The 26,225-nt window shown below is 44.6% G+C and overlaps 2 protein-coding genes across 2 annotated transcripts in view; one reads left to right on the top strand and one right to left on the bottom strand.

Moving 5' to 3' along the window:
* The window catches only part of ORAI1 (ORAI calcium release-activated calcium modulator 1), an 11,128-nt gene extending 403 nt beyond the window's left edge, over nt 1-10,725 (top strand). Inside the window, exon 2 of the mRNA XM_041488614.1 lies at nt 7,430-10,725. Coding sequence (XP_041344548.1) covers nt 7,430-7,996 — 567 coding nt within the window. The 3' untranslated portion in view covers nt 7,997-10,725. The remainder of the gene's footprint in view (nt 1-7,429) is intronic.
* A 141-nt stretch (nt 10,726-10,866) lies between these two features.
* On the bottom strand, nt 10,867-18,433 carry MORN3 (MORN repeat containing 3). Its single transcript, XM_041488613.1, has 5 exons — nt 18,289-18,433; nt 17,433-17,590; nt 15,867-16,026; nt 13,058-13,242; nt 10,867-11,299 (listed from the first exon to the last, which is right to left on the bottom strand). The coding sequence occupies exons 1-5, from the start codon at nt 18,431-18,433 to the stop codon at nt 11,231-11,233; spliced, it is 717 nt and encodes a 238-aa protein (XP_041344547.1). The 3' UTR covers nt 10,867-11,230.
* Nucleotides 18,434-26,225: the final 7,792 nt, after the last annotated feature.

Below are 26,225 nucleotides of genomic sequence, written 5' to 3'. Positions count from 1 at the left end.
CCCGGAGCGCCCGGCCCGCCCCGGGCAGCGCTCCCGGCAGCGCGCTTCGGTAGCTCGTTTGTTTTGGAGCGCTTCGTGGCACGAGTTCAGAGCCGCCTCTCGGCTTTTATCTCCGCCAGATAATTCAAGATTTGTTTGATTGTTACGTATTTTCCCCGTGGAGGATGCTCGGGCAGAAGCCGCGGTGCCTGCCGCGTGTGCCGTGGGCAGCTCCGCGGGGTGCGGGGTCACCGCGTCGCGGTGCGGGTGCCGCGCACGGAGCCCCGCGGCGCTTCCCGGCTTGCGGGGTTTCCATCCCGCTCCTCTCAGACCGCACGCCTGGAGCAGCGAGGGCGAGGGCAGCTGTTGCGCTGCAGCTGCTTTTAAATAAACCAAGAAATGCAGCCGATTAAAGTTTGTGGTGCCGCTCAGGCTCATCCATCATGAGTCTTTGCAGTTGCGAGGTTTCTAGTTTTTATTTAAGGAAAACTTGAATGTTACTTGGTTTAAAATTTTGTGCGTAGTTTAGAACCCTTTTTTATTCGTGTGTGTTTTCTTTCGAGTTTGATGTGAAGCGCACTCTAGTTACCCGAATTATGTCGTATATGGAAGTTCCATATAATTTGAAATACAGTAACTCACAGACTTCCTCATCTGCCCAGACATCTGACATGTAAAGCTGCAAACTCTGCCCTCAGCCCCTTTATGCAGCTGGTAAAAATGCTTCACGGTTTATAAATTCGCAATTTCACTCCTCTGACTTGCTTTATTTTGATTTTTTTTTGCCTCGCTTTTAACAAACTGAGTATTTTCAGCCGTTGAATCTGCTCCTTTCCAGAGCCATTGTTCCAATGATGCTGTTGGAAAACACAACAGCCTCCTGACGGTCAAATAAATGTCACTGTCCTCCTTCAATGGCTAAAAACAGACCACAGCTCTCGGGGAGGTGGCGGAGCGCTGCCCGGGTGACTGACAGGCGGCTGTGTCGCTTCTCCTTGGGTATCGCACCCGGCTGGAGCTCACACGCCGCCTCTGATCATGACTTTTCCTTGTTCAGCACCCGTTGTGCCTCTCAGAGCAGTTTGTGCCTGCTGGAGTCAGCCCTTTACATTGAGAGAGAACGTAGGAAAAAATGTAGTTTCTCGGGGTTTATAAATTTTCTAAGGGAGGTTGCATCTCAATGTAAATGCTGTTGTTTTAAGGTTGTACTTAACGTCTTGAATTCCTTGGTTTTTCTCTAAATATATGGTACATGGACTCAAAATCCGTGGATGTATAAGGCTTCTATTTGTTTCTTAATTCCCTAGAGTTCTAGGGGTTCAGTCTCCTGCTGTTGAAAACTGCTGCTTTTGAATTTGTTGCTAGGGTATTTCAGGAAAAAGCCACTTCGTTCCAATTGAGAAAATCTCTAATTGCCATGAATGTTACATGTGAACATTCATATTTAAGTATTTCCAAAGAAAAAAATCCACTTTTTTTTTTTTTTTTCTTCTTCCTTTAACAAGTTCAGCATGGAAATCCACCCGTAGTCTCTTTCCTTTTGCAGTGACAGACCTAGTCCTAGTCTTCTAACTTACACTTCCTAATCTTGGTTCAGAAGAGCTGAGTTAACTTTCGAGTATTTTTAGATGTCTTTTAAAAACTTTGCTGATCTTTTAGAGTTGTTCCTCTGCCTTGAAAAGCTGGGCTGTTCTGTCACGCCTGTGCGTTGTTTACTGGCTGCAGTTCTTTGGCACCTGATACTCGAACAAAACGCTGCTGAAGTACATTCTAGTCTTGGATCAAAGCTGGCAACAGCAATGAAGGGTCATTGTTCCTCTCTTTTCCTTATCAGGCAAGGAAGAAAGAGCTGAAGTGACAGATCCAGGACCACCCAGTGAATTGATGGGAATTGTCAGGAGTGGAATGTGCTGGTTTCCATGCCAGCCCCAGTGATCCTTGCTCTTTGATTAAAGAGTGCTTGCATCCTCTAGTAGAAGCTAAGTTTATCCCCGTTGAACTGCTCCCTTTTCAGGGAATATTTTTATGTCTAGTTGCAGCTATTTTGCAGAGTTGATTCCCTCAGGATTGGTGATGTACCCTGGTGGAATGAGGCATGCCAAAGGCAAGGCATTGCTCGGGTCAGTGGGGTGGAGTATGAAACACTCAGCCAGGTTTCAAACCCTGAAGTGTTATGTTTCCTCAGAGAAGATTAAAAACCTGTTTTACAGTTAGTTTTGTTTCAGAGCTCCACGTCGGGATTTGCTACCGTGTGTGGGCTTCAGAAACAGTTGCAGGGACTGGTGATGGCAACTGATGTGAGAGCTGAGCTCACCCCAGTAAACCTGAGCATTTCCTTCACTCAGGTTTCCATGGATGCTATCATCAGTGCCATATGTCTGAGGGAAAATCCGTGAAGTTTATAACCTCATTTAGTACACTTTTCTAGTTTATGGAACCAGCCAGTAGTATGAATCCCCCAAATTGTTAGAGGTGGGGAAAGAAATTGTAGATTGTAGGGGATGTGTAGTGCATTAAAGAATGGAGGATTCATTCCATATTCTGGTGGGGGCATCAGATATTTCTCACTTCTGTATTATAGCCTGGATATTGTTGCATGATCTTCCTTCTCATGCTTGGCTTTATCTGTTTTTATTTTTTTGCAGTGAATAGGCTGCTGGCAGGTTATTTTTGTCTGAACAATTATTCTGACTTGTTGGCATCATTTTGTCACCAGGGATGCATAACACAGTAGCATGACAATTTTACAATATGGGAGTCAGAAACCATAGGAAAGTTGTTAAATGCCACTAGTTGTAAGACCAGAAGATTCAACATCTCCTCCTGCCACCAATTAACAGTTTTGTGAAAAGAACTCAGTCAGAACTATGGGTCTGAATTGTACACTGTGGTTGGCTTCCTTACATGTAGGATTCAGAGGTTGATATTTACCAGCCAGCTGTTTTCTTTTAAATACCTCTAGTGGTCCAAGCTGGCTGGGCTTTGTCTAGATGGGGTATGTAAGCTTCAAATATTGAATATCGTCAAAGAACTGTCAACTCTTGCCTTTGAAATCTGGCCAGTGTGGTCTCCTGAAGACAGCTTCAGTTATGTTCTGCAGAAGACTGACTGCCGAGATAAATATTTATGAAATTGATTTCCATGATAACAGTTGGTGCTGAGATAAGGTTAGGTGGGACCTGGGGCCACTGGTGTCAGCTGTACAGGTGTCTTTGTCTAGTAAAGGTCACTTGGATGCTCTAAATACCAAAACAGTCTCTGCAGAAGTTTTTAAGTGATATTTAGCTGGGTTGCTGGTAGAATAGCATTAAACAGTGGCAGTTTGTAACCTGCAGGAAAGAGTTACAGGCCCAGTTTTGTGGCTTCTGCTTCCACTTAGCCTTCTGTAATGCTGCTGCACTTACAGGTTACAGCTGTGCTGGAGAATCTTCCCCCATGCAAAAAGTTTCTTCTATTTCAGTCACAAAAGGAAAGTTTTGTGCCTCCTTTAGCATCCCTGTCTCTGTTATTGAGAGCAAGGCAGGCAGTGTGGAGTGTTGGGGGCTCCTGCTGTTCTGTCTTGGAGCAGCTGTGGGTGGCTGCTGTAGTTTGGAGGATGTAAAGAGGAGCCTCTGGATAATCTGAACTTGTGCTTACTCAATGGATTTGCTGTAAGTTATTCTGTGTAGAAGGGTATTACCTCCTTAAGATGCATTTCCTCCAATCACATGGGTATTGCCTTTTCATGTTTCCTGGCAAAATAATATGAGATCCTGTATTTGTATTCCAGTGTCAGCATCAGCAAATATTAATGTGTTTTGCCATTCTGCTGCAAACAATAATCTGCAGAGTAAAAATCCTGGACTAATGGATGAATGATGCTTAGTTTCCCTTCTGTATGAAACCAGTAAATAAGATCATTATTTTGACTTATCTGTTTTTAATTTCCGGTGAGTTATTCTGGCTCATACAGAGCCTCTGTATGAGTTGTTTATAACTCTTTATGAATGGTGCAGACAGTCTGTGAGAGCCTGGCTCTGTGCCTCTGTCTCTGGAGTGAATTGTACTGTCAGGAAAACAGGGAGCCAGCCAGAGGAGCTGATTCCCAGTGATGCTCTGACACTCAGCTCATTATTGAGTTTCCTCTGTGGTCCCACCCATAGACAAGCAATGATGGATGGGCCCTCAAAAATGCAGTTGTGATGTTTGAACAACACAGCTTTCTTTTTTGCCATTCCTGATGTGCTAGACTGTACAAGATGCAGTCCCAGTACAAGGTTATATTCCCACCAGCCTGAGCTCAGAGACATCTTTGTAGGGAAGGGGAGGAGAGGAAGTAAATAATAAATAATAGCTCATAAATAATACAGATTTACTTGAGATAAAGCATTTTGTTTCCTTTTCTCTACAGCACTGTCTACTGATCTGAAAAAGATGTAAGCCTGTGATTTTAATTTATGAGCAGGGGCTTTATTTAAGCCTCTCTGGTCTAATAAGACATGGGAGCCTTATGAATAAGTAACTGAAATAAACTTGGTCAGTATACTGAACTTAAAAAGAAGTTGAAGTGCAGATTTTTCTAGAGGGCAAGTTGTTAAATTTCCATTCCTTTACAATATGGTTGTAATCAGGTTGCTGTGACTTTAAAATCCAGGACTGTTGAAGGCTTAACACTGTTATGTGCCAAAATTCAGTTATCTTCTAAAAGCATCTGAATGCCCACCATTTTTAGGCTTATGAGAGCTTCAGTCTTGTGTCCTAATGTCACGAGTCCTTTAGTTTTGTCAAGAAGCTGTACTTCAGATGTACAGCTTTGTCAAGAGCCATAGTAAATCTGTCAGTCATATCTGTAGGATGACCTGAAGTTAAAGTTAGCTCTTCTTTGAACCAGGGATTAGCCCAGATGATCTCTTGAGGTGTCCTCCAGCCCACGTTACACTGTGATTACGCAGCAAGGAAGGGCACTTGCAGCATGGCAGCTGCACGGTCAAATCATGCAGCAAGTGTTCAGAGGAGCTTTGAAGGTGGTGAAGGATAAGGAGCTAAAAGTGTTGTATTGGAAAGTGTGCAGCCACTGACGACAGTTCCTGCTCTGAGCAGCTCTTCTGAACGAGTAGAGCAGGAACATATCCTGCCTGGAACGCTGGCATGTACCTGTGAGTTCAGGCTTTGTATGAATTTGGATCATATCAGGTGACCTCATCAGGGCCCTGTTCTTGCAGGTATTACTTTACAAGAGCAGTTGTGATCTGTTTCTTTTGAAATTGCAGCATGAGCAAAGGAGGGAAGAACTTCTGACACTTTGTGTCTCTGTTAGAAAACAGGCACAGGCCTGGTGAAAAATGAAACTTTTTGTTTTAGGTGCCTGGCTCAAGCTTGGCCCAGGAAGGAAACTCGGAGTTGAAAAGAGTTGGCAGTTTTTCTGCTAGTTTACATTGAAAGAGTTCCCAAATTAGCTTTGCTGAGAGTTTGAGGAGACAGAAAACATGAACTGATTTTTTCCTTAGGCTGGGGTTACTCTGCCAGACATGAAACAAGGAGCTCAAAATCAGATGCTTGGTATCATTAGTATGGAGGCGTTGATAAATGGAAATATAAAATGTCTTCAATGTTTGGCAAACTAAACTCAATCAGTTCTTAAAATAAACTCTTCATCTTGTGAAGCTCTTTAGTGCCATGCTTATGTTATCATACTAAGAACTAGGATAAAGGATTAAAGTGCCTTGTCATGCTGGATGGCTTTGAGTCTAGGCACAGCAGAAGACTTACAAGAAAAATCTTTAAGTATGAAAATGAATCCTCAGTGGTGAAGGATTGCAATTGTTCTGTGAAAAATGCAGGAAGCCCAACATCCCTCGAGTACATTGTGACTTAACAAGCAATCCTGCAGAAGAGAGACCTGACAAGCAAATGTTTATCCTCTCAATCATGAAGTTTCCCACAGCTGAAAAATGGTATTTTTAAATCCTTGAGCAAGGACTGTATATGCATTAATATAATTCCTTGTTGAGTTTCTCAGAACACTGGGAAACTGTTTGCTAGTTGGCTGGGTTATTAGGCTTATGACAATAAAAGCTTTCAATAAAGGAATTAAACAATTGGCAAATGGCCTCGAAAGCCTGTTGAAACATGTCTGAGCAAAGCTCTGGGTTGCCTTAATGTATTGGGTGCATTAGTGATTAAGAGTTCTGGTGTCCTGGAACATGCGTAAGAAGATGGGATCCAGGTTAGCTTGGCTCAGCCCTTGCAAAATAGTGAGGGTTGAATGTTCCTGCTGCTTTTGCAGCTGTCTTTGAGCCCTGATTTCCATGCCTCCCTGCACCTGTATTACCCATGAATCTTTCTTCCTATCAGCTTTATGTGCTTATATTTCAGATTACTGTCAGGTTTTTTCCTCTGCATTTTGCCTATTTAATGAGTTCATTTGAGAAAGAGCACTGAACGTAGAGACCTTTGTGCATTATTCCCTCTTTGGAACTACCCTTTGTCTGAAAGGCAAATTTATCAGGAAAGATCATTTCAGGAGAGCTGTTGGGATTAATGTCACTCATCAATTGCACATATGCACAAAACCACCTGGCAGTTTTAAAACCAGCTAAAAGGCATTCTAATTAATTTTATTTGTCAGAATTATTCCAGCTGGTTTTGTGAGTTTCCTAGGACTGGTATTTAATCTGATTTTTTTTTACTCCTTAGGCACAGGCATGCTTGGAGATCTAAGGTTACAAGAAGGTCATGGCTGCATGTGTTAATGGAGGGCTGGAACATCTTCATGAGTAGCCCCATCTTTGGGGGAGCAGTGATGTCTGGAAGCACTGTGTTATCTTTTCTGGAGACGTTGTCTTTCCTCCAGCCTCCAACAGGCTTGCTCAGCTGCCATGGGTATTGTGGAGACTCACATTTTGAATCTGTGTTCCAGAGTCTACTTAAATACTTGAGTGAAAGAATATAGCTGAGAGCCCCATGGAAAGGTGATCTTTCTCATGAAAGATTTCTGCACTTTAGAACTTAAACCCAAACAGCCAAGGAGAAAGGACCACCGAGGTTGTTTCAGGCAGTCCCCTGCGTTCGCAGCCTTTCACAGATACTTCAAAAGACTTCATAAGTAAAGATCAAAAGCTGTGTCTTCAATATAACACAAAAGAAGAAATATTTAACTTAAGGAGTCCAAGGATGCTGTTCATAAGGGTCAGCTGTTTTGCTGGCATGAGCTGGAGGTGGCAAGGTGGTTGTGGGTCTGCTCTACAACAGAACAATAAGTGTGAAAACAGTGGCCTTTGCTTGCTAGCTCATTAGGTCCTAAATTTGGACCTAATGAAGAGGGTGCAGATTGACATGAAGAGAAACGTAATACAGACTTACTTTGTTTGGATCAGATGATCTTCCAGAAACATGGTGCAAACTTTGAATAACCTATAATCAAATAATATAAGATGTAGGTAACTGCATCTCCCTCTCCCTTCCTTTTTAGGTGGCTATGGTGGAAGTTCAGCTTGACCCAGACCACGACTATCCTCAGGGGCTCTTGATTGCCTTCAGTGCCTGCACTACTGTGCTTGTTGCAGTTCATCTTTTTGCACTCATGATAAGTACCTGCATCCTTCCAAACATAGAGGCTGTTAGCAATGTGCATAACCTCAATTCCGTCAAGGAATCTCCTCACGAGCGCATGCACCGGCACATTGAGCTCGCCTGGGCGTTTTCCACTGTCATTGGGACTTTGCTCTTTCTTGCAGAAGTGGTGTTACTATGCTGGGTGAAGTTCCTTCCTTTAAAGAAGAAAACTGACAACACCCCGCAGAGCAACAGTTCTACCATCACATCAGGACAGGCAGCAGCCATTGCATCGACGTCCATTATGGTGCCCTTTGGATTGATTTTCATTGTGTTTGCAGTCCACTTCTACAGGTCACTGGTGAGCCACAAAACAGACAGGCAATTTCAGGAACTCAATGAACTTGCTGAATTTGCACGGCTCCAGGATCAGCTGGATCACAGAGGTGATGCTGTCACCTCAGCTGTCACCAATTTTGTGTAAACCTGTGCTTAAGAAAATAAACCCACTATTCTGCTTCTGCCTTATGGTGACTCCCTGTGGATGAACTGGTTGAACTGCTGATTACCGTTTAAAGAATAATTATAAATATTGTTCTAACCCTTTAGAGAGGGGAAAAATGTTCCTTTCATACAAGTTTTGCTATCTGAAGGAATGGATGGTGGGGTGTGACTGCACTGTGTGTGCAGCCCTCCTCCTGTGAACACTGTCTCACATCTTTCTCGTTAACGCTGAATGGTGGCTGTATAAATACATGGAAAATAACATTGTACATTTGGGTATTTGTTAGGAATGGGTAGAGAAGTTGTGGATTTTTTTTCTCTGTTTATCTGATGTTGGCATTTACTAGAAGATACTGCTTGTCCTATCCATATTGCATGGCATGATACAAATTACTTGGGACATGCAGCAATTAGCGCTCGGTTTCAGTGCTAGTGCTGCTCTCCCTGGAAAGCCTGACAGATGGTAGGAGTGAAAGCTTTCCCAGCACTTTCCCCAGTATGTTTTGCTGCCAAGTAATTATTACTTTGCTGATTTCTCCAGTGCCTTTTTCCCGTGGCACTTACACATTTTGTAACTTGCTAAACACACAGGACTAGACTTACTGCGATGTGGTGTGGCCACAGGAGTAGGAACGAGACTCGACTTTTCTCTTCCATGGAAGAAAATAAAAGCAATAACTGTTTTAAAGTTCTCATGAGCTGGCACATGCTATCCAGAGAGATAGATTTGCCTGTTTCTCTTTTAAGAATCCTTTTTTAAAAAGAAGGAACTAGATGGAAATTATCACTGGATTTTTTTTTGCTTGAAAATCAGAACCACTGCTGTTTTTTTCCAAGCCAAAGTAGTAATTATTTTATACTTTTATATTGAAAATATATTTTTAATAAATCCTCAGAAGCAAGCAGCAAAAGGTGCTTTCTCTGTGTTGGATTCCCAAGTAATTAGCTATGCATTGGTCTTCCTTGTTTAGAAAAGTGTTCTCCTTGCTGAAGTGTTGTATTTAATAACTCATTATACATTTTTGCTTCCAAAGGATCTGGAAGACAACTTTTCTTGATGTATATTTATGTATGAAAGTAGGTTATTTGTAATTAATACTGCTGCTTTCTTTCAGACACCTCTGTGACAGCAAGGCTACTGTGTTGTTCATTTCCTCTAAGCAAAAACCTCCATTTGGTCTCCTAGATAAGAGGTTTGGCCAAGAAAGATTCCAGCAGTTGTCCTGGGCTGCTTCAGTAATTCTGGCTATGTCTAGGAGTTGAATTTTTTGGAGCACAGTTCTTCTGTAGAGCAACTTTGGGCTTTAATGGGTAAAAGCTGTTTTTTGAACACAAATTGAGACAAGTTTCAAGCCAAAGGGAAAAAAAACAAACCAGCTATCCCGAGTCATAGCTATCCCTGTGGAATAGAAACCTGGGATTTTGCCATGAGACAGGAGGGACTGTGACAGTCCAGTGGAGCCGTGCCTGACAGCCTGGGCTGAACATGGGCTCTTACACCAACCTCCATCTCAGGATATTCCAACATACTTGCAATCTGCACCAAGTGCCTGTGGAGTTCAGGTGCAGAGTGTGGTCACCACTGAAGCAGATGGGAACTGATCTCTCCTGTCAGCAGCACTGCAGTGCGAAGTGTTGACAAGGTCAGCTGGGGTGCCTTTGTATTCTAAAAACATAACTATAAAAAAAACCCACAAAAACCAACCTGCTGGTCTCTGTGTTTTTTTCAGCAGCAGTTGTGGTTCACAAGCAGCAAACAGCTTGGTGTTTTCACCTGTGAAGTGAAAGTCCTGGCATACAGAGGTCAAACTGGATTTTCTCAGCTCTGCCATTACATGCTTCAAATATATTCTATTCCTGATGTAAATCTGATGGTGAGGATTGTAACTACAGACTCACAGGTGTTTGTTCATGGAGCACTGGAAGCATTGCTTTAGTAAAGGCAATAAGAAAGCAGCATTCCAAACGACAAAATGTTGGTAGTAGGCACAACATGTATTTTCCCATCCAAGACAGAACTTTACCAGTTCTGTCTTGGGGAAGCAGGCCCCTAAAATCTCCCACTAAAGGAAGAAAACCTGACCTGGTATTCACACCAGAACAATTGATTGGAAGGGTGTGGTCAGGTGTAAAAATTTTACTTCTGTCTGTAAATTCTGTATTTAGAAGTTATATGGTTTTGAATGGAAGTCCAGAAGATCAGTTTTCCGAATTTATTCTGTAAAATTCCTTGCTGTTCTGGATAAGTAGCAGAATTTTTCTTTGATTTGTGGATCTTTTACAAAGTGACTGAGAAGTGTGGGATTTTCTTGTTGTTTCTGGTGCACGGAATGAGAAGCTAGTGAGACATGGTTATTTTTAGTTTTCTCAAGCTGGTAGGCTCTGAGCTAATGGCACTGTTATTACAGCTAATTTTCTGACTATTTTCTGCACTTTAAGCCATGATATCAAGTATGTTTTTTGTCATTTTCAACCTGTGGAAATGGTCATCAAAGTTACTCCTTGGGTACCTTTGTCACTGTGTACCCAGGCAGTAACCAGACACAAACACATGGATCTAAACATTGAGTGCACTTAAAATTTTTTGTCCCTTATTTATACTAACGGTGTTAGGCATTTACCTCAATCATTTTAAACATTGGTTATTGTATATCACTTATTTGGGTATAAAATACTTTCATGAAATAAAATATACTCAATTGTTGTGGATTATTTTTTATCTAGAGGCTTAAAATATTAACTGAAACATGATCTGTTGTAACTTCAAAAGGCATTTGGGGTCACAGGTATGTATTGGGCTATATTTGGGCAGAGGGGAGGACACAATTACTTGATTGTATTTTTCTATGTGCTTTTAAAACACATAGTAGAAACCCTCCTTCTCTAAAGCAAAGGCCTTGAAACCACCAGGAGTGTGATTTCTTAGCAGGAGGAATAAGAGGAGCTGAGCAAAGAGTCACTCTGCCTCTCTTCCATCCTGTTGGTGCTTGTCTTTTGGGTTTTTCCCCATTAATTTTTTTTCCTTTCTTTTCCAAAATAATGGGGGTGGGAGGAGGCTACTGAGCAAAGCCACCTGCAGAGGGAAGTATACCTGCAGAGCCTTGAGGGAAGGATGAGGCCGACTGCAACACAAAAACCACGGTGTGGGTTTCACACTCGAAGGAATAAATAACCCAGGATCGTGTTCTTGAATTTTTTTTTCTTCATCTGGTTATTAATTATGGCTGTCATCAAACATTGCCCGGGCCTCTGCTAAAACAGCAGCTGGATCATGTAGTTTAATCTAAATAAAAAGAATACAAATCAGTTATGCAGTGTAATTGAAGAAGCTTAAGGTTTTATAGATCTTAATTTCTTCAGCATTATTGGAGAGTCCCACGTATCAGGACTTCAGCTCATATTGCAGCCTTTTAATTATTTAGAAACAACTACACTCCCCTAATTTTATTAGTGTGCTGAACATCACTTTATCTCCTTGAAACAGCTCTGTGTGGGTGACTTTAACAAAACACACTCTTGGGCAAAAGTGCCTTTGATTTGTAGCCTGTTAGGCCTCACCTATAATTTTAATAAAGGGGGTGGTGGTGACAAAAATTTATGAAAACTTGAATTCAGTTTTTCTCCTTTTATCAATTACTTCATATTCGAAGATCAACAGATCTCTACCCATTGAAAGCACAATAACAGCAGTGAAAGTTTATGCTTTGTTTTTGCTTATAGAGCAGAAGAGGATTGGATCATCACTTGGTTTTCAGGGAGTTAAATAAACAGCCAGACTTGCACATCCTGCCTTAGGGTACCAGTAGTTCATCCCAGGCTGTTGGATTGTTGAGGCTCTTCTCAGTGACCTTTGACAAACCACATATAGTAAATATTTTTAGCCACAGAAGTGCTGCTCCTTTCACTCTTTTTGCAAAATAGAGATTGCTTTTCTCTGGTGGGTATTTGGGGTTTATTATTCTGCACTGCTGTAGGTGTGCTTGGTACTTAGAGGATTAAGTGACTCGTCAAAATTGTGCTCAAAGGGCCTTTGGCTATAGAAAGCAGATTTGAAAAGATAGGGGCAATGAAGATGTGAGCTGTGAGCTTTGGAAGGCTGCATGTGCCTGGTGTCACTTTGAACAGTCCTGTCCCTGGGCCAGAGGAAGGTGGGTGGCCTTACCTGCCATGGGGCTGTGCTGTTCCCTGTGTTACTGGAGCAGAGTGGTGAGCTGTGATTATCCAGGGAGGTTCTGCTTGGCTCTAACTGAAGGGGAGCTTCCCCAGCCCATCCTGCACTGACCATTTTGTTTCACATCTGTGGTTTGCAGCCCATGAGGGTTCAAGCTGAGACTCTTAGGGCCAGCTCTCACTTGGAGTCACATCTGTTCGCTGCTGATTCCCATTTCCTTTTCCTCCAAGAGCACAGAGCTGGGGACAGGCTCTCCTGTCCACCAAAGTGTCGTGCAAGGACCCAGTGGCTGCCAGGCTGATGGCCCAGTGTGGCTTTGTGTCTCACCAAATCTTTGGCATAGGGCCTGGCTCTTCCTCTGCAGTGTGTATCAGTCAAGGGAAAAGAGGAGCAGAGGATGTGGGCTCTAGGACACCATCTGCCCTCCTTGGGCCCAGGTGGGAAGCTGCACACACCCCTCTGCCCCTGGGGCTGCTGGGCACAGTGGTGAGCCCCTGACTTGGAGGAAAGAGCTGCTGTTGGCCCTGCAGGGTCTGCTCAGCCTCAGCAGCTGGGCTTGGTGAAATCATTTGGTCTTGACACAAATCCCACTATTGTCTGTGCCTCTATTGTCCCCATTTCCTTTGTGCTGCATCAGGTCTCTGAGCAGTTCTGGTGCATGAGAACTGCATTTTTTCAGATGTAGGCAATTGGGAGGCTCCAGCAGAGGCTGCATGAGCTGTTAGTCCCTATGGGGCCATTTAGGATGCTGCTGGCCAAAAGACTCTGAGCACACACCCCATGGGGGAAATCTCTTGAGAAGTGAAATGCTACCTGGAGAGCTGACCCGAGCACTGATGAATACAAACACTAACATTTCCAAGCAATTACCTCTGGGAGGGGAAGCTCAGAAGGGGCTGGAGCGTTGTCTCTGCCAAAGTCAACCAGAACTCCACACTTTGGTATATCTGCTACCCAGATGCCTTCTAACAGCTGTCCCTTATCTAGGTAGAAGTATTTTCCTGGGCCATGCTTCTTGCCATCTTTCCAACCTCCTTCGTACCGATTTCCATTTGCTGCAATTGAATACATGAACAGACCTTGAAATTTGCACCATTGTGTTAAGGGGTTACAAATCAATCAGCAGAGCAAACCAGCAGAGGAAAAGATGATGTGTTTGGCTCCTCTTAGTAATTTCAAGGTGGCTGTGGTACTGTGTGTCATTTTGATTTTGCAGTGCTCCATTTGCTGTGCCACAGAGGGAGAAAATGCTGCAGAAGGAGCCCACACTTGCTCACTTGGAACCAGGACTCTGCTCACCAGCTGTGTTCTCACAGTGATACTCATTTTTTGCTGACACAAGGAGCCAGTATGCTCAAGGTAAGGGACTGGTCCCTGAGTCACTCTTCACAACATGAAAAATTACAGGACACAAGTTTCAGATTTGTCACTGCAACAAATCACACAGGATCTCTGGCTTGAAGAGGTTTGCTTGTCTGGGCAAGGAACAGAGCACTGATTGCTGTCCAGTCAAAATAATCTTGATTTCAAAGAATACTTTTAGTTAAGTTTTTCCTCGGTGAATTACGGGGTGAGAATTGCTGCAAGAGTCTGAACGGTTCTGGCAGTCAGTTACAGGCTGTTTTTCCAGCTGTACTGCTTCTCTTGGCATTTTTCTGCAAGTTGAGAGAGGCTTTTTTTGGGCTCTCTGCTGCTCTCCAGGAATCCACCCATCCATCACTAACAGGGAAAGCAGAGCTGCAAGAGGAAGAGAGCAGCCTCATCCATGGATGCTGGTTGAGAAAGGGCATCATACCCATGGTGATGCTAGGGGTTGGGATAAATCCAGACCACCCTGCTGTCACTAGGAGTGTCCTCTGCTCACCCCTTTTCCTACATACAGTCTTTCTAAGCCCAAACCCATGGGGATTTCTAACCATGTTAGTGGAAATACCTTTGAGTCTCAGCTGAACTCTGCCATTCTTCATCACAAGAAGTGGCAGAAATACCAGGGCACCCCACACAGTGGTGCAGAGATAGCTGGGACCTGCCAGGATGCTGTAAGGGAAGAGGGGAAAACCAAAAGGCTTCCAGAGAATGTGGCTGCTGGGATGCTCAGGCAAGGTCTGGTTAACCTGCTGGAGCCATGGTGATGGTTATCTACAACTTTGATCTGCTTTTGTGCTTATCTGCAACACCAAGCTGCCTTGTCCATGGCTGGGAGCAGCTTGGCTTCTGCACTCAAGCCACCAAGTGAGAAACCACCGAAACCACAATCCTGGCTGCAAGGAGGGGGCAATGAACATCCTGACTGCACTGTGGTACCTGGCTGTTCCCATCTGCTCTCCTCCCAGAGCACCAAGGCTGTGTTGCTCACAACCACAGTCCCTGTGGATGTGAAGTGCTCTGGTACAAAGCTGTTGGGGAATGGATGTAGCAGAGGCAGCAGATCAGTGCGGTGCTCTCAGCCAAGCTCACCCTCACCGGGCACGCTGCCACTACAAGCAATTTAATCTTGAGCTGCAGCTCATCATGACCTCCACTGAAGAACTCCTTTTCTTTCACATGGCAAAGCTGCCGGCACGTGGGCGCACTTCCAGCAGCTGAGCTGAATGCATTAAGCTTGTGGGTATGAAATAATTGCTCCGGCTAATTTTAACCAAAAGGAATCCAGCTAACAATCAGTTGCAGGCTAGGCTGGAGGCAACTGAGCTCTGAAATGGTGTATCAGCCACAGCTCAGCCTGCAGGGGTTGTTAGTTTAGAACTAACAGGGCCTTTGACAGAGCACAGCAGATCAGTGCAAGATTCCCCCTGGAAGCAGGTGCTGATTTCATCCAGATGAGCCATCAGTCCAAAGCGAATTCACAGTCAGCGGAGGGAGCACAGTCATGCATGTGGTGTGCAGAGAAGGTCAGGCTCATTCCTCCCAGCTGCTTTGCTTAGCTAATTACTAGCCTTGAGATAACTTTCAAGCAAAAAAAGATAGAATAGATGAATAATAATATTGAGATAATATTTATTCAGATGTTCTTGGAATGCCATGCCTGGTATTGCAGAGATGGTTGGGATTGTTTGCTTTGGGGGAAAATGTGTTAAACTCCAAGGAAAATAAGGAAAAAAAAATTAAATTTCTGTATTTATGCTGAGATTGGCCCTAACATTCCAAATCCATTATGTACTTGGGGTTATTTATGGAAAAGGATTGTGTACTAATGAAACCCCTGTGTTCACTCAACACAAGCCACTGTCGGAAGTAGACAGAGGGGATGGAGCAAACTCAGAAAGAAAACTATGTTGTTGTGGTTTTTTCCCTGTGCTCGAAACTGAACTCTTCTTTGGTATTCAGAGCTAGAAAGCCTGTCTGGCAAAGCGCCTGCCTTGAAAAGAGAGATTTGCTCTTCTCTGACCCAACAGTATATTATCTCTAACCCGAACCGTCCCAGTCATTTAAATGTAAATCACAGCAAAAGTAAGCTTTCATGCGTGTGGGCTTATGGGCTTGAGCAGTGCAGTGCCGGCCCTTGCTCAGCCTGTGCTGCCTCCCGCTCCAGACCAGGAGGGGAGGGATGACACGGAGCAGCCGCAGTCCTGCTGCAAGGCCGCAGCACAGCAGAGACATCTGGGTGGCAGAGACACCCGGAGAGCAGCACGACACCAAACAGCTTGGAGGGGGCAGGGTGAGGGTGCTCGGTACTTACGGAGCTGCAGCAGGCCCTGCCCATTGGGCTGATCTGTCAGCCACTGTCCCTCGTAGGTGGAGCCGTCCTTGTAGTGCATCTTTCCCCAGCCGCTGCGCAAGCCATTGCTCCACTCGCCCTCGTAGAGCTCCCCGTTGGGGTAAAAGAACATCCCCCGGCCCTGGACAGCAGCACAGAGATGGCTGGTTAGGAGCTGCTCTATTGAAAGGGGTCAGTGTTCAATTTTGGAACATCACTTTGATAGAATATTCCTTTGTTTATTACTCTTACACGTGGCTGCTGGCAGCCCAGCTCCGTGGGTGTCCTCGTGTTGAAGGGAATGAGATGTGGTAGTACATTTTTGGCAAACAGTTTTATTCCCTTGACAAAACCTTGGGTTTATATCTCAGTGTGTTATTATTGGCATGATTGCTGCTAATATTTAGCTAAAAGCGGGTTTTACAAGTATATAAACCTGCCTGGAGATAGGCAGCATTAAAGGATGTGTCTCTCAACACGGGGATTTCATATCTATCAACCCTGACGACGTTTCCAGCTCAGTGTGTCCCAGCCTGGGCAACTCCACCTCTTGTTTGTTTTACATGTATGTTTGCCATTAAGAAAAGTCCAGAGGTACCCCCTATGCCAGGGAGTGATACCAATAAGACATATTTCCATATCACTAACACATTTTCCCATAGGAATAAAGTGTTTTCTTTTTTCTGAGCAAATAATAAAACCAGTTCTGGAAACAACGGATTTTTCTGAGTATTAATTTCATTAAACTGCATGGATGTAAGGGAGAAGCTTTTTAAGAAGAAAACCCAACCCTAGTGATATTTGGATGTCATTATAAATCTTTCAGCAAAGCTCAATTATGGAAAATCTAACCTTAAAGAACAGGAAGGGAAGCTCCCTCCAAGAGACAGAAGCCATGGAGCCACACGCCCATTAAAAGCGTTGGTGGAGATGAGTTTAATTTAAGAGCAGACACACAGACAAACACAAGGTTTCCATTGGCAGATCCAAAAACGTTCCTACAAGGATTTTGCACATTGCATTGCAGTCACGTCTACCAGATGACTTTCTCATTATGTTCCTTTTAGGAAAAACTGATTAATGTGACAGGCTTAATTTCCAAAAGAACTCAAGTTATTTGCCTATTATGCTGTAAAACTCCCAGAAGAAGGTGCATTTTCTGGCAGTGCTTATAATACAGGTTCCTCTGACTTGTTCAAGGACAAGAGTAATGAAAGGGATGGGTGGGGAGGATTAAGAGACAGGATGTGAAACCTCCCATCATGCTTGGCCAGCTGCAGGTGAGTCTGAGCAGTAACCACTGCTCTGTGGCAGCTGGTGGGAGCTCAGGGCTCTAGCCTGGTAACCAGCAGATGGGTAGGGATGACTCCCTCTCCAGGAAGGAGATGGCACTCCCATACAAATCTTGGATTTTTAGTCTTGATCATTCAATTCAGCCTCAGCATTGCACAAATTAGCATTTTAAGTAATCTTCTTGCACATGTGCGCCCAACCCTTCCCCGTGTTTTGGGTCCCACTGCCTCACTGCTGACAGAAAATCTCACTTACACTTCTTCTGTCATTTTCCCACCAGCCTGTGTACACCCTCTTGTATTCCTTGGTCACTGGGTCAAGAATGCTGTATGAGCCATAACCGTCCCGCTTCCCAAACTTCCAGTCACCGCTGTAAATAGCTCCTGTGCTTTTCCAAATCTGGGTGCCTTTACCTGTTTAACAAACAAGAGGAAAGACAGGGAGACCATCATGGTTAGGAGAAGGGTGCACAGGGCTGCCCTTCCTGCTCCATCCCAGGCAGGGCAGCACTCCCTGCACAAAGTCAGGCTCATGTCTGGGATTCAGTTTAGCTTCCCAGTTGGAACCATCATTAATCTTGATCAGGGTCTTCCTGTGTGGCCTCAGCTGAATGCACTGAAATCTTTCCAAACCTCAGTTTACTGCTTGTAAACAAGTCTCTCCTGCTCTGGCTGCTCCTGGCTTGGACAGGGTCTCCTCCTGCTCTGTCCCCTGCAACCCCTGCCACATCTTGGGAATAAATTAAGATTCCTGGAACCAAGTCAGGAGCTAAGAAAGCTCCAGGGACTGTGCAGCCAGGGCACATCCCAGTGCATGGAGCTGACTGCAGTTTGCTGTTATTTGGGAAGGATTTTTAAACATCTATAATAGAGATATTTTGGGTAGTTGCCCCTGAGCGCATGCAAAAGATCTTCAAGTTACCTATTAGAAATGTTTCTGCATTTTTGCATTACATATATCAAATATGTGTGTGTGTGTGTGTGTACATATAGTCCTACATGAATGCTCTTCCAGGAGCATAAAGAGCACATAGAACCACTGACCACTTCCCCCTAGGAAACTTTGTAAGAACATCTAAGTTGCTATTTTGTCTCAAAATTATCTATCTTACCATGTTTCAAGTTGTCCAGCCATTCTCCAGTATACTGATCCCCATTTACAGCATAAATTGTGTGTCTTAATCCACATTTCTGGGCTTTCCTGTCCCATTCATAAAAGAGAGGATCTCTAGCCCTCGGATACTTTATGACAGGCATATTGCTGGTATCTGGAGAAGAAAACAAATTATTATCAGCAATAAATTAGAAAGTACTGAGGCAGGTACAGGCAGAACAGTATTTGTGAGCCATGCACAGAGATACAACAAACAGGAGGCAACTAAAGATACTGAAGTACAAACCAGCACTATGTGAAAATGGGCTCATAGCATAGCCTGGCCTGCTAGGAAATGTTAAATAAATCTCAGCAGCTTAGGTTTGTGGCAGGCATTGATCTCTGCATCTGCCAGAGATCTTGGGGAGTGCAGGGAAAGGCATCTCCTCCATACAGCTGATGGAATGGGTCAGGGAGTTGTCCAGTGTCCCTGAGGCCCACCTGCAGCTGGGACACTTCATACCCCCAGCAGTAATGCAGCTCAGGCTCCTTTGCTGCTAAAAACATCAATCTCCAGCTGCCTTGTTGAAAGGACTTGAAACCACAACGTTTCCCTCTCCCAGGAGGCTGTGGGCTTGGCCAGGGCAGGCCAAGTGCTCGCCAGCCCACCAAGCTCCAAGGAGGTGACTTCTGAGGTGACTTCACAGGTGAGGTGGGTTTAAAGCAGGAACAGCAGGCAGGGCATGGTGGGCACAGTGGGGGTGGCTCGGGCGTTGGAGGCCTGGAGGGAAAGGGTCAGTGTGGAGGAAGAGGAGAGAAAAGGAGACGTTTTTTGCCTCATAAATACAGAGGACAATGGTGGAGTGCAGCATAGTGGCAATTTCTGAGCATTGCCAATAGAACTGCTCTTCAGCACAGTGGGAATTCGGCACAGATTTGGAGGTGAGAGTGGTCTCCTATAAACCATAAACAAAAGCCAAAAGGTGGCTGTAGAAACAAAAGCAAGTTTCTATGAATGCCGTTAACATCCAGAGCTCGGCTGGAGCCCGGCGGGGTGGGATGCTCTCCGATTTTGTCTCCTGGGCTCCCCCTTCTGTCCTGATCCGCTGGACTGAGCCATTTCGAATGATTTTGCTGCGTCTCTCCCTTCGCGGCAGAGCAAAGCTCTGGTTCCTGCTGTGCTGTGGGTGCCAGGGAGCCCGGCAGGGGAGAAAAACTGAGCCTTGGGAGGAGAGGGAGAAAGAAAGGTTCTTTAGGTCCTTGCTAGGAAATAAAAGCTAGAAATTCTAACTAAGAAAATACTGTTAAGAGTTCAACCTCAGTTCTGCATTTTCCAGCTGTGGGAAATGGTCAACAACGATTTAGAAGGATAGCACTACTAAATAAAAATACTTATGGGTCCAGAATGAGTCTTGGTTAGAGGACACCGAGGACAGGTCTGTCCCTCGGTATGGTGGAGTCACAGCCCACCACAGAGGATGTTTCTCCAGCAATGCAAACACAGGATACACTACAACTGCTGAGTTCCTCCCTCACTTTTGAGTACTGCAGCTCCTGGAGAAGGAGGTCTTGCCAATATTTGCCAATGGCTGGGTTTTTTCGGGACACTGTGCTGCTCTTTGCTGGCTTGAGCCTGTCCTGCCCTCACTGGGGAAGCAGAAGAGCCAAGCTACAGCAATCTGTACCCACCGTGACACTGGCCATGACCTCTGAGCAGCTTATGCCTGAGACAAGAAGCCTCCTCTCTACCCCTGCCAGATGGGAGCCTCGCTTTCCCACCAACACATCCCACCACTTCTTTAACTCAAAGCTTAGGATTTACAAACCCCAGGGAGGATTCCCAGCTGCGGGGGCAGCCCCATCTGCTCGCCGTGTCCTGCGAGGCACAGCCCGCGCAGAGTACCCGAGGTAATGCGGGCTGCCGGGAGCCGCCTTTATTTGCTGAATCCCCTTCTAAATTTACGTCAGCGATGCCAGGTTTGCGTAAGTGATAACGCAGTCGGTATTCGCCTCCCTGCATGTTTTCAGCCGCCCACTCCCAGGGCGCGGGGAGGCTGGCAGCGGGAGGCAGGCGGTGCAGAGTCGTTCCGGTTGCAGCTCTCGGTACGAGGGCGAGACGCTGATGCTCCCGTGCGCCTCTGCCGCGGCGTTTGGGGATGAGGCTCGTACAGACCCCCGCGTCCCCCCCCAGACGCTGCTCTGCGACTTTGGCCGGGTCTCTGGTAAAATGCAGCTTTAGTCTGCACGGCGCTACTGGAAGCCCATTTTTTTTCAGAGCAATGCAGTGTAGCTACTTTTTTACATCTTAACTTAATGAAGAGCAAGGAGGGAAGCACACCTGGCCGCAGAGAAGCGGCTACAGACTCCCTGGCAGAACCCTGCCGGGCACCGCACGCCGTGCCCCGTGCCTGACTGCTCCCGGCCCCGAGGCCCAGCAGAGCTCAGCCCTTGCCGTGACCCAGCACACGACACTGCCCAGCAGCGGGGTCCCTTTGCCAGCACCCACCAGCGGAGCGGAGTCACCCCCTCCCCTCCTGGCCCCCAGGGCGCTGTCTGCGAGCGGAATGGCCAGGGCTGCTCCTGCTGCTGCTCCTCCCCAGCGGGAGCCGGGCAGGAGGGCAGCGGTGCGAGCGGCCGACAGGGAAAGCGCCCAGCTCGGTTTGCAGAGCAGCCTGGAGCGCGGCCGCCGCTCTCCCGCCGCCCCCGATGGCGAGGGCCGAACCGCGGACACCGACCTGTGCTGGTGGCGGCTCGGTGCTGCCTGCGGCGGCGGGGTCACCATAGCAACGTGCCAAACTCCAGCGCTGAGGGCCACGGCAGCGGCCCCGGGCGGACAGGGATGTGCCGGGACACGGCACCAGGCGCTGCTGCCCTCGCTGAGCACCGGGGATGGAGCCGGAGCCACCGGGCACACACAGCGCCGTGCAGCTACGTGCCCTGAGCTCGGGATGTTCCAGCAGAATATGAAGTGCTAATAAGCAACGAGTGTTTCACCTCTGGTTGGTTTTTCATACGCCCAGCAGCAGAAGGCTGGAAATGAAAGCACTGATTACAGCACCGATTAGTAACAAATAAATCAGCCTTGCAAATGTCAGGAGAAATAGGAGAAAGCTCCTGAAAATGCACATCAGCGGTCTTAAAGGAGAAATCTGAATAAACCTGACACTAATTCCCTCATCCATTACATTTCTTCCACAGCCATGGTGAGCAGGGATTGCCACTCTGGCCTTATGGGTGTCTGTAATCATCTTCCCTAATGGGTAACTGACTGTGCACATTTCTAGTATCACACCACAGCTCTGGTATGACTCCCATGAGCCAAATGCATTTGATTCTCTTCCTTTTACTGCATTTTTTGTGCACAACTCTGCAGGCTGTAAGGTAAAAATGTTGAGGCAGGTGGGAACTCTTGTGATGAAACAAAGCAGCTGCCTCTGTAAAGATGAGATACAGATCAGCCTTCCCTGATGGGTGTTCCTTTGCCATCTTCCATATCTGAGGCATTGAATGTGGCTTAAACGTTGTGTCCATGCTCAGATAGGACAGAGAATGGATTTATTCCAAGCGTGAGTGTGACTGAAGGCAAATATTCCATTTCCCATGGCATGTATAAGGGCCATGGAGCCAAAGTGCCACTGCCTGGGAAATCAGTTGTAGGAAAATGAAGTGGAGGGAAGGAAGATCTTCTCCACAGACAACATGAACTGGTGTGGAAATGATGGAGGGAGATCTGTACTGAGGGAAATACACACATGGAATTTCTTATGTTAGATTAGATGAACTGGGAAGATGGCAACTGCTAGCAAGCATTTCCAGGGATGTAGGAGAGGCAGAACTTAAAGACTTCTTTAAGCAGGAAAAAAAAAAGAAAATTAGAGAAAACCATGGAAGCTGACCAAGTTAGGAAATACTTATACAACAGAAAATGTCTCCTGTAATTAAAAATGAGATGAAGATATCCAGGAAGGATTTATTCACAGTCACTCATATTAAAGTGTTCTGGTTTGGGGCAGAGCCTAGGAATTACAGAAGACAATCATTCCTGTGTTCCACCATGGCCAGGCGTAAGGGCTGGAGTGAGGACAGAAGTTTGGGGAGGAAATAAAGAAACCCATGAGGGAGAAGAAAAAATGCTTATTGCAGCCCAAAATCTACAGCTTGAAATTACAACCAGAAATAGCCTTCTCTGGAAAAGTATTAACTATTATTTCAGCCCCTATATAGCACTGCACTTAATTGAGAGATTGGCAATTAAAATAATTAGCTAATTCAGACCATTTTACCTGTCTATTTTTAAAGGGCATGGGCTGCCTGAGGTTTTTGAACTGCAAGTTCAAACTATGTCACACCTAACCACAGCTTCTGCTAACCAAAAGTTACATACATATTTGAAAAGTAATATATATTTGAAAACACTAAAAACTTTAAAAGAGTAAAAATATTTTAGCAACAAATTAAACTTCACAAATTGGGATCAAAAACTGCCTCTGCAAAAACCTCTGTATCTGGATATGATGGAGAGTGCTGCCTCCATTTCTGGGTTGCTTATTTTAAATTCTTCTGCTCCTGGTCTTTGTGTGTTTGTTATTTTACTTCTGCAGTCCCAGAGTGGGTTATCAGCACCCTCACACACACTCCTGCCCCCTCCAAAGAGGCTTCACAAAAACATTTATCTAGGAAGAGGCTGTGTGTGATTCCCCTCTACAGTTGTCTTAGTTCAGATATAAACATTTGAATCATACTTAATTATTCTGTCACTTGATAATATCATTCTGTACCTTTTTGTATTACAAGGGTACAGAGTGGGAAAATATAAGCATATCCTTCTTATAAAAAAAAGACAAAATTAGACCAGCTTGAAGAGAAGGTGGTGATATTTGAAGTTTTATCAGAAAGTTCTTTTCACTCACTCAAATGAAATTTTACTTAGAAAATATCGTTATTCCATTTTGAGAGAAGGAACCTCCTTAGTAAGTAGGAAGTGGGGATAATTTTTGTAAAGGGTTTCAGATATACCTAGAATATATAACCCAGTCTAAGAGTGAGATATAACTCAAACTGACCCAGAAATGTCCTAACCAAACTCTTCCTCTCCCAAGGGCAGTTGTTTCCAGGCACAACATTGAGGCCATTATGAAAAGTAGGGTCAAAAACTCAAACTATGATGTGCTAGGAGGAGAATTTGGGTTTTCTTTGACACAATTCCTCTCGTTCCAGGCTTGCCAGCCAAAATTTGGCCCCAAATACTCTTCTTGGCTGTTTGGTTTCTTTTTCTTGTTTCACTCTGACAGGCACTGGCCACTGACACCAAAGAACAACAGCAAAACCTTCACCAGGCAGTGCAGGGCGGCAGTTCTGCTGCTCCTTGTACTGTTGCTGCTTTAGTTGTCTGGCAGTTGATTAAACCCTGCATTTATTAAGACTGAAAGGAAGCTTTTAAATCTGTCCATGTAAATTATGCTGCAATTCAGCCCATTATTCTGCCAACACAGTTCATTGCAATGAACTCCACTTGCAGGCTGGACACACTGAAGAGCCAAGCACTGGGAGTTTGTGCATGGAAACATGCTCAGAAACACCCTTCTGCAGCATATGACATATGATGCACTGTGACATATGATGCACTTCCATTTTTTTTCTCTTTTAAGGGCAGGATTAATAATAATAAAGAAAAAAAAATTAAATATAGCCCAAAGCCCTCAATATTCCAAATCTGAAACCAATCATTTTTGCACTGAAAGGAGACAGCTGCTCCAAGCTGAGTTTGCTTGCACTAAACTTGGGGAATTACCCAAGTGAAATGTCCAAACCAACTGAAAACTGTCAGAATCAATAAATTAAATTTATTCTGGGAACTTTGTAGAATAAATAGAGAAAAAACATTTAGGGAAACATATGTTGGAATTCTTTAAAGGTGAAAAGTGTTACAACAACATACTGTGGAAGTGGGATGCTCAGATGTGTGTTTTATTGCTGCTATATTCAAAAGAAAAGCCAGGGAAGAGGTGGGAGGGTCTTGGACTCCAACCAAGCCCGTTTTGGTGAGCTGAAGGAACATCCCCACCACTCTGCTTTAAAGAATTGTCATTAGCAGGATTTAGGAGGGATTGAAGTGAAAGGTTTGAGGTGTAAACTTCACCTGGTTGCATCTGGCTTAAGAGGCAGCCTTGTGGGAAAGCATTTAAAATTCTTCCCTTTTTGTTGGGAGCAGTTATCTCAAGATAAAAACCATGTTGGTTTTACATCAAAACAACCTGAAGTTAAACCCCTGGGTTATCTGGAATGTTCAGGCACTTAGATAGTCATGCAAACTGAAAGGCTGAAGTGCTGGAAGCTGACACCAGATACCCTCTCCCCATGAGTTCCTGTTGCTGCCGATTTACAGTTCTTGGTCTCTGCTTAACTACCCACAATAAGGTAGAGGTTTAAAGGTAAAGTTATGGTGTTAATTCCTGAAGTCACCCAAAGCTGAGAATTATTTACTGACCATGGAGTGCTTTGCAAGACTTTTAATATCATTGGAGGCAGATAAATTTGACCATACTTGAGCTAATGCCTCACTTTAAGTCCTTACTTTATTTCTTAATTGAGGGATAAATCCAGATAATACAAGATGAATCAGCAGTATGAATCTCCAGCTGAAACATGTGCCAAGTATTTTATTTATCATGGCTTATTGTCATCTGGTGTCAGAATAGGGACTCATCTACATTTATATTTTGTCCTTTCTCCTTTGCTCTGCAGGAAAGAATCTGCATTTCTAGGACAGGGGAAAAGCATCAAAGGAAACAGCCTCAATTATCTTAAGAGGAAAGAATGAATGGAATTTGCATTCAGGAATAGTCTGGAAGGAAAGGTTGAAGGAAAGGAGCTCACATGTGGCTGTACATATATATATATATAACTATGTGTACTCAAACAAAATCTAACACCCAGAGAACAAATAGTCACAATTTCGCTGTGATCCTTAACTTGATTTATGAACTCAATTTCTTAGACACGTTTTCTGGCAGTGAAAGGTTGGTGAGTTGGGATTAATTAAGGTAAAGGCAAACCAGAGATTTCACGTTTGTAAATTTGCTGTGCAATGGCCTTAGGTGATCTCTGGCAGCAGAAAACAGCCATTAAACTTGCAAGATACTGTGAAAAATGATAATAAAATATTGAAATTCAGAGGAAAAGCACCAGTCCTCATGTGTTGCCACAAGTGAAAGACAGGCAAGGTGTGGGAGCCCTGAGCATCAGCTGCACAGAGCCCTGCTCCCCATCCAGGGCTGAGGGGATCACTTATCTCAGCTTGCTTTGGTTTTATTCACAAAGATGTGATTCAAATAATGAGATTATACAAACAGCTACAGCCTCCCAGGAGCTGGGGAGAGCTTACAGGTCATTCTGAAGTATTTTGTAATGCTGCAAGGTTAAATAATGCAGAACCAGCTGTAAGGCCAGCCCTGCTACACCCCCATTGCTTGTGCTTATGTTTGTGTGGTTTCTGTTTGAAAGAAAATGCAGATCTCTTGAATGAATATTAATTAGCATGGCTTAGTTATAAAGTTGAAAGAAATCTTTTGGGGTAATCATTATGCACAGCCACAAAACGTGTAAGAATTGTTCCTTGTCAAGAGGTGTAGGGGACAGGTAGGAAAGTTTGGGATAAATCCCTTGGTGTTCTGGGAGAGCTCTAGGGCTGGCACAGCAGGCTCTGAGTGGGAAATGCACATTTCCTGCCTTTGTATGTGAAACACCAACCATGGCCCTAACTAAATGTCATCAGCCTGCAGAATTCCAGCCCAGGACAAATATTCATGTCTGATAAGAGTTTCCTTCTGCTCTTTTGAGGCTTACAGATCAAAAGTGAAAGGAATACTTTTAAGGACTATTGACAGTTTATGATGTCTTCTAAAAGCACCTTTTCCTGAACTGACACAAGCAATCCTACAAATGTTGAAGTGTTTT

Source organism: Pyrgilauda ruficollis, unplaced genomic scaffold, assembly GCF_017590135.1.
Source record: "Pyrgilauda ruficollis isolate IOZ18807 unplaced genomic scaffold, ASM1759013v1 scaffold9, whole genome shotgun sequence".
NCBI classification, from domain to species: Eukaryota; Metazoa; Chordata; class Aves; order Passeriformes; family Passeridae; genus Pyrgilauda; species Pyrgilauda ruficollis.
The sequence above is the reverse complement of the archived record's forward strand: the minus strand, read 5'-3'. Positions and strand labels throughout refer to the sequence as shown.

What these genes read in the sequence shown, in the direction of transcription:
- MORN3 (XM_041488613.1), bottom strand. Translation starts at nt 18,433, where the DNA reads ATGCCTGTCATAAAGTATCCGAGGGCTAGAGATCCTCTCTTTTATGAA. An exon ending in GCTGGACAACTTGAAACATG is followed by an intron (nt 17,591 to 18,288) that starts GTAAGATAGATA and finishes TTTGTTAAACAG; the next exon opens with GTAAAGGCACCCAGATTTGG. An exon ending in CTGAGCTTCCCCTCCCAGAG is followed by an intron (nt 11,300 to 13,057) that starts GTAATTGCTTGG and finishes CTTTTTATTTAG; the next exon opens with ATTAAACTACATGATCCAGC.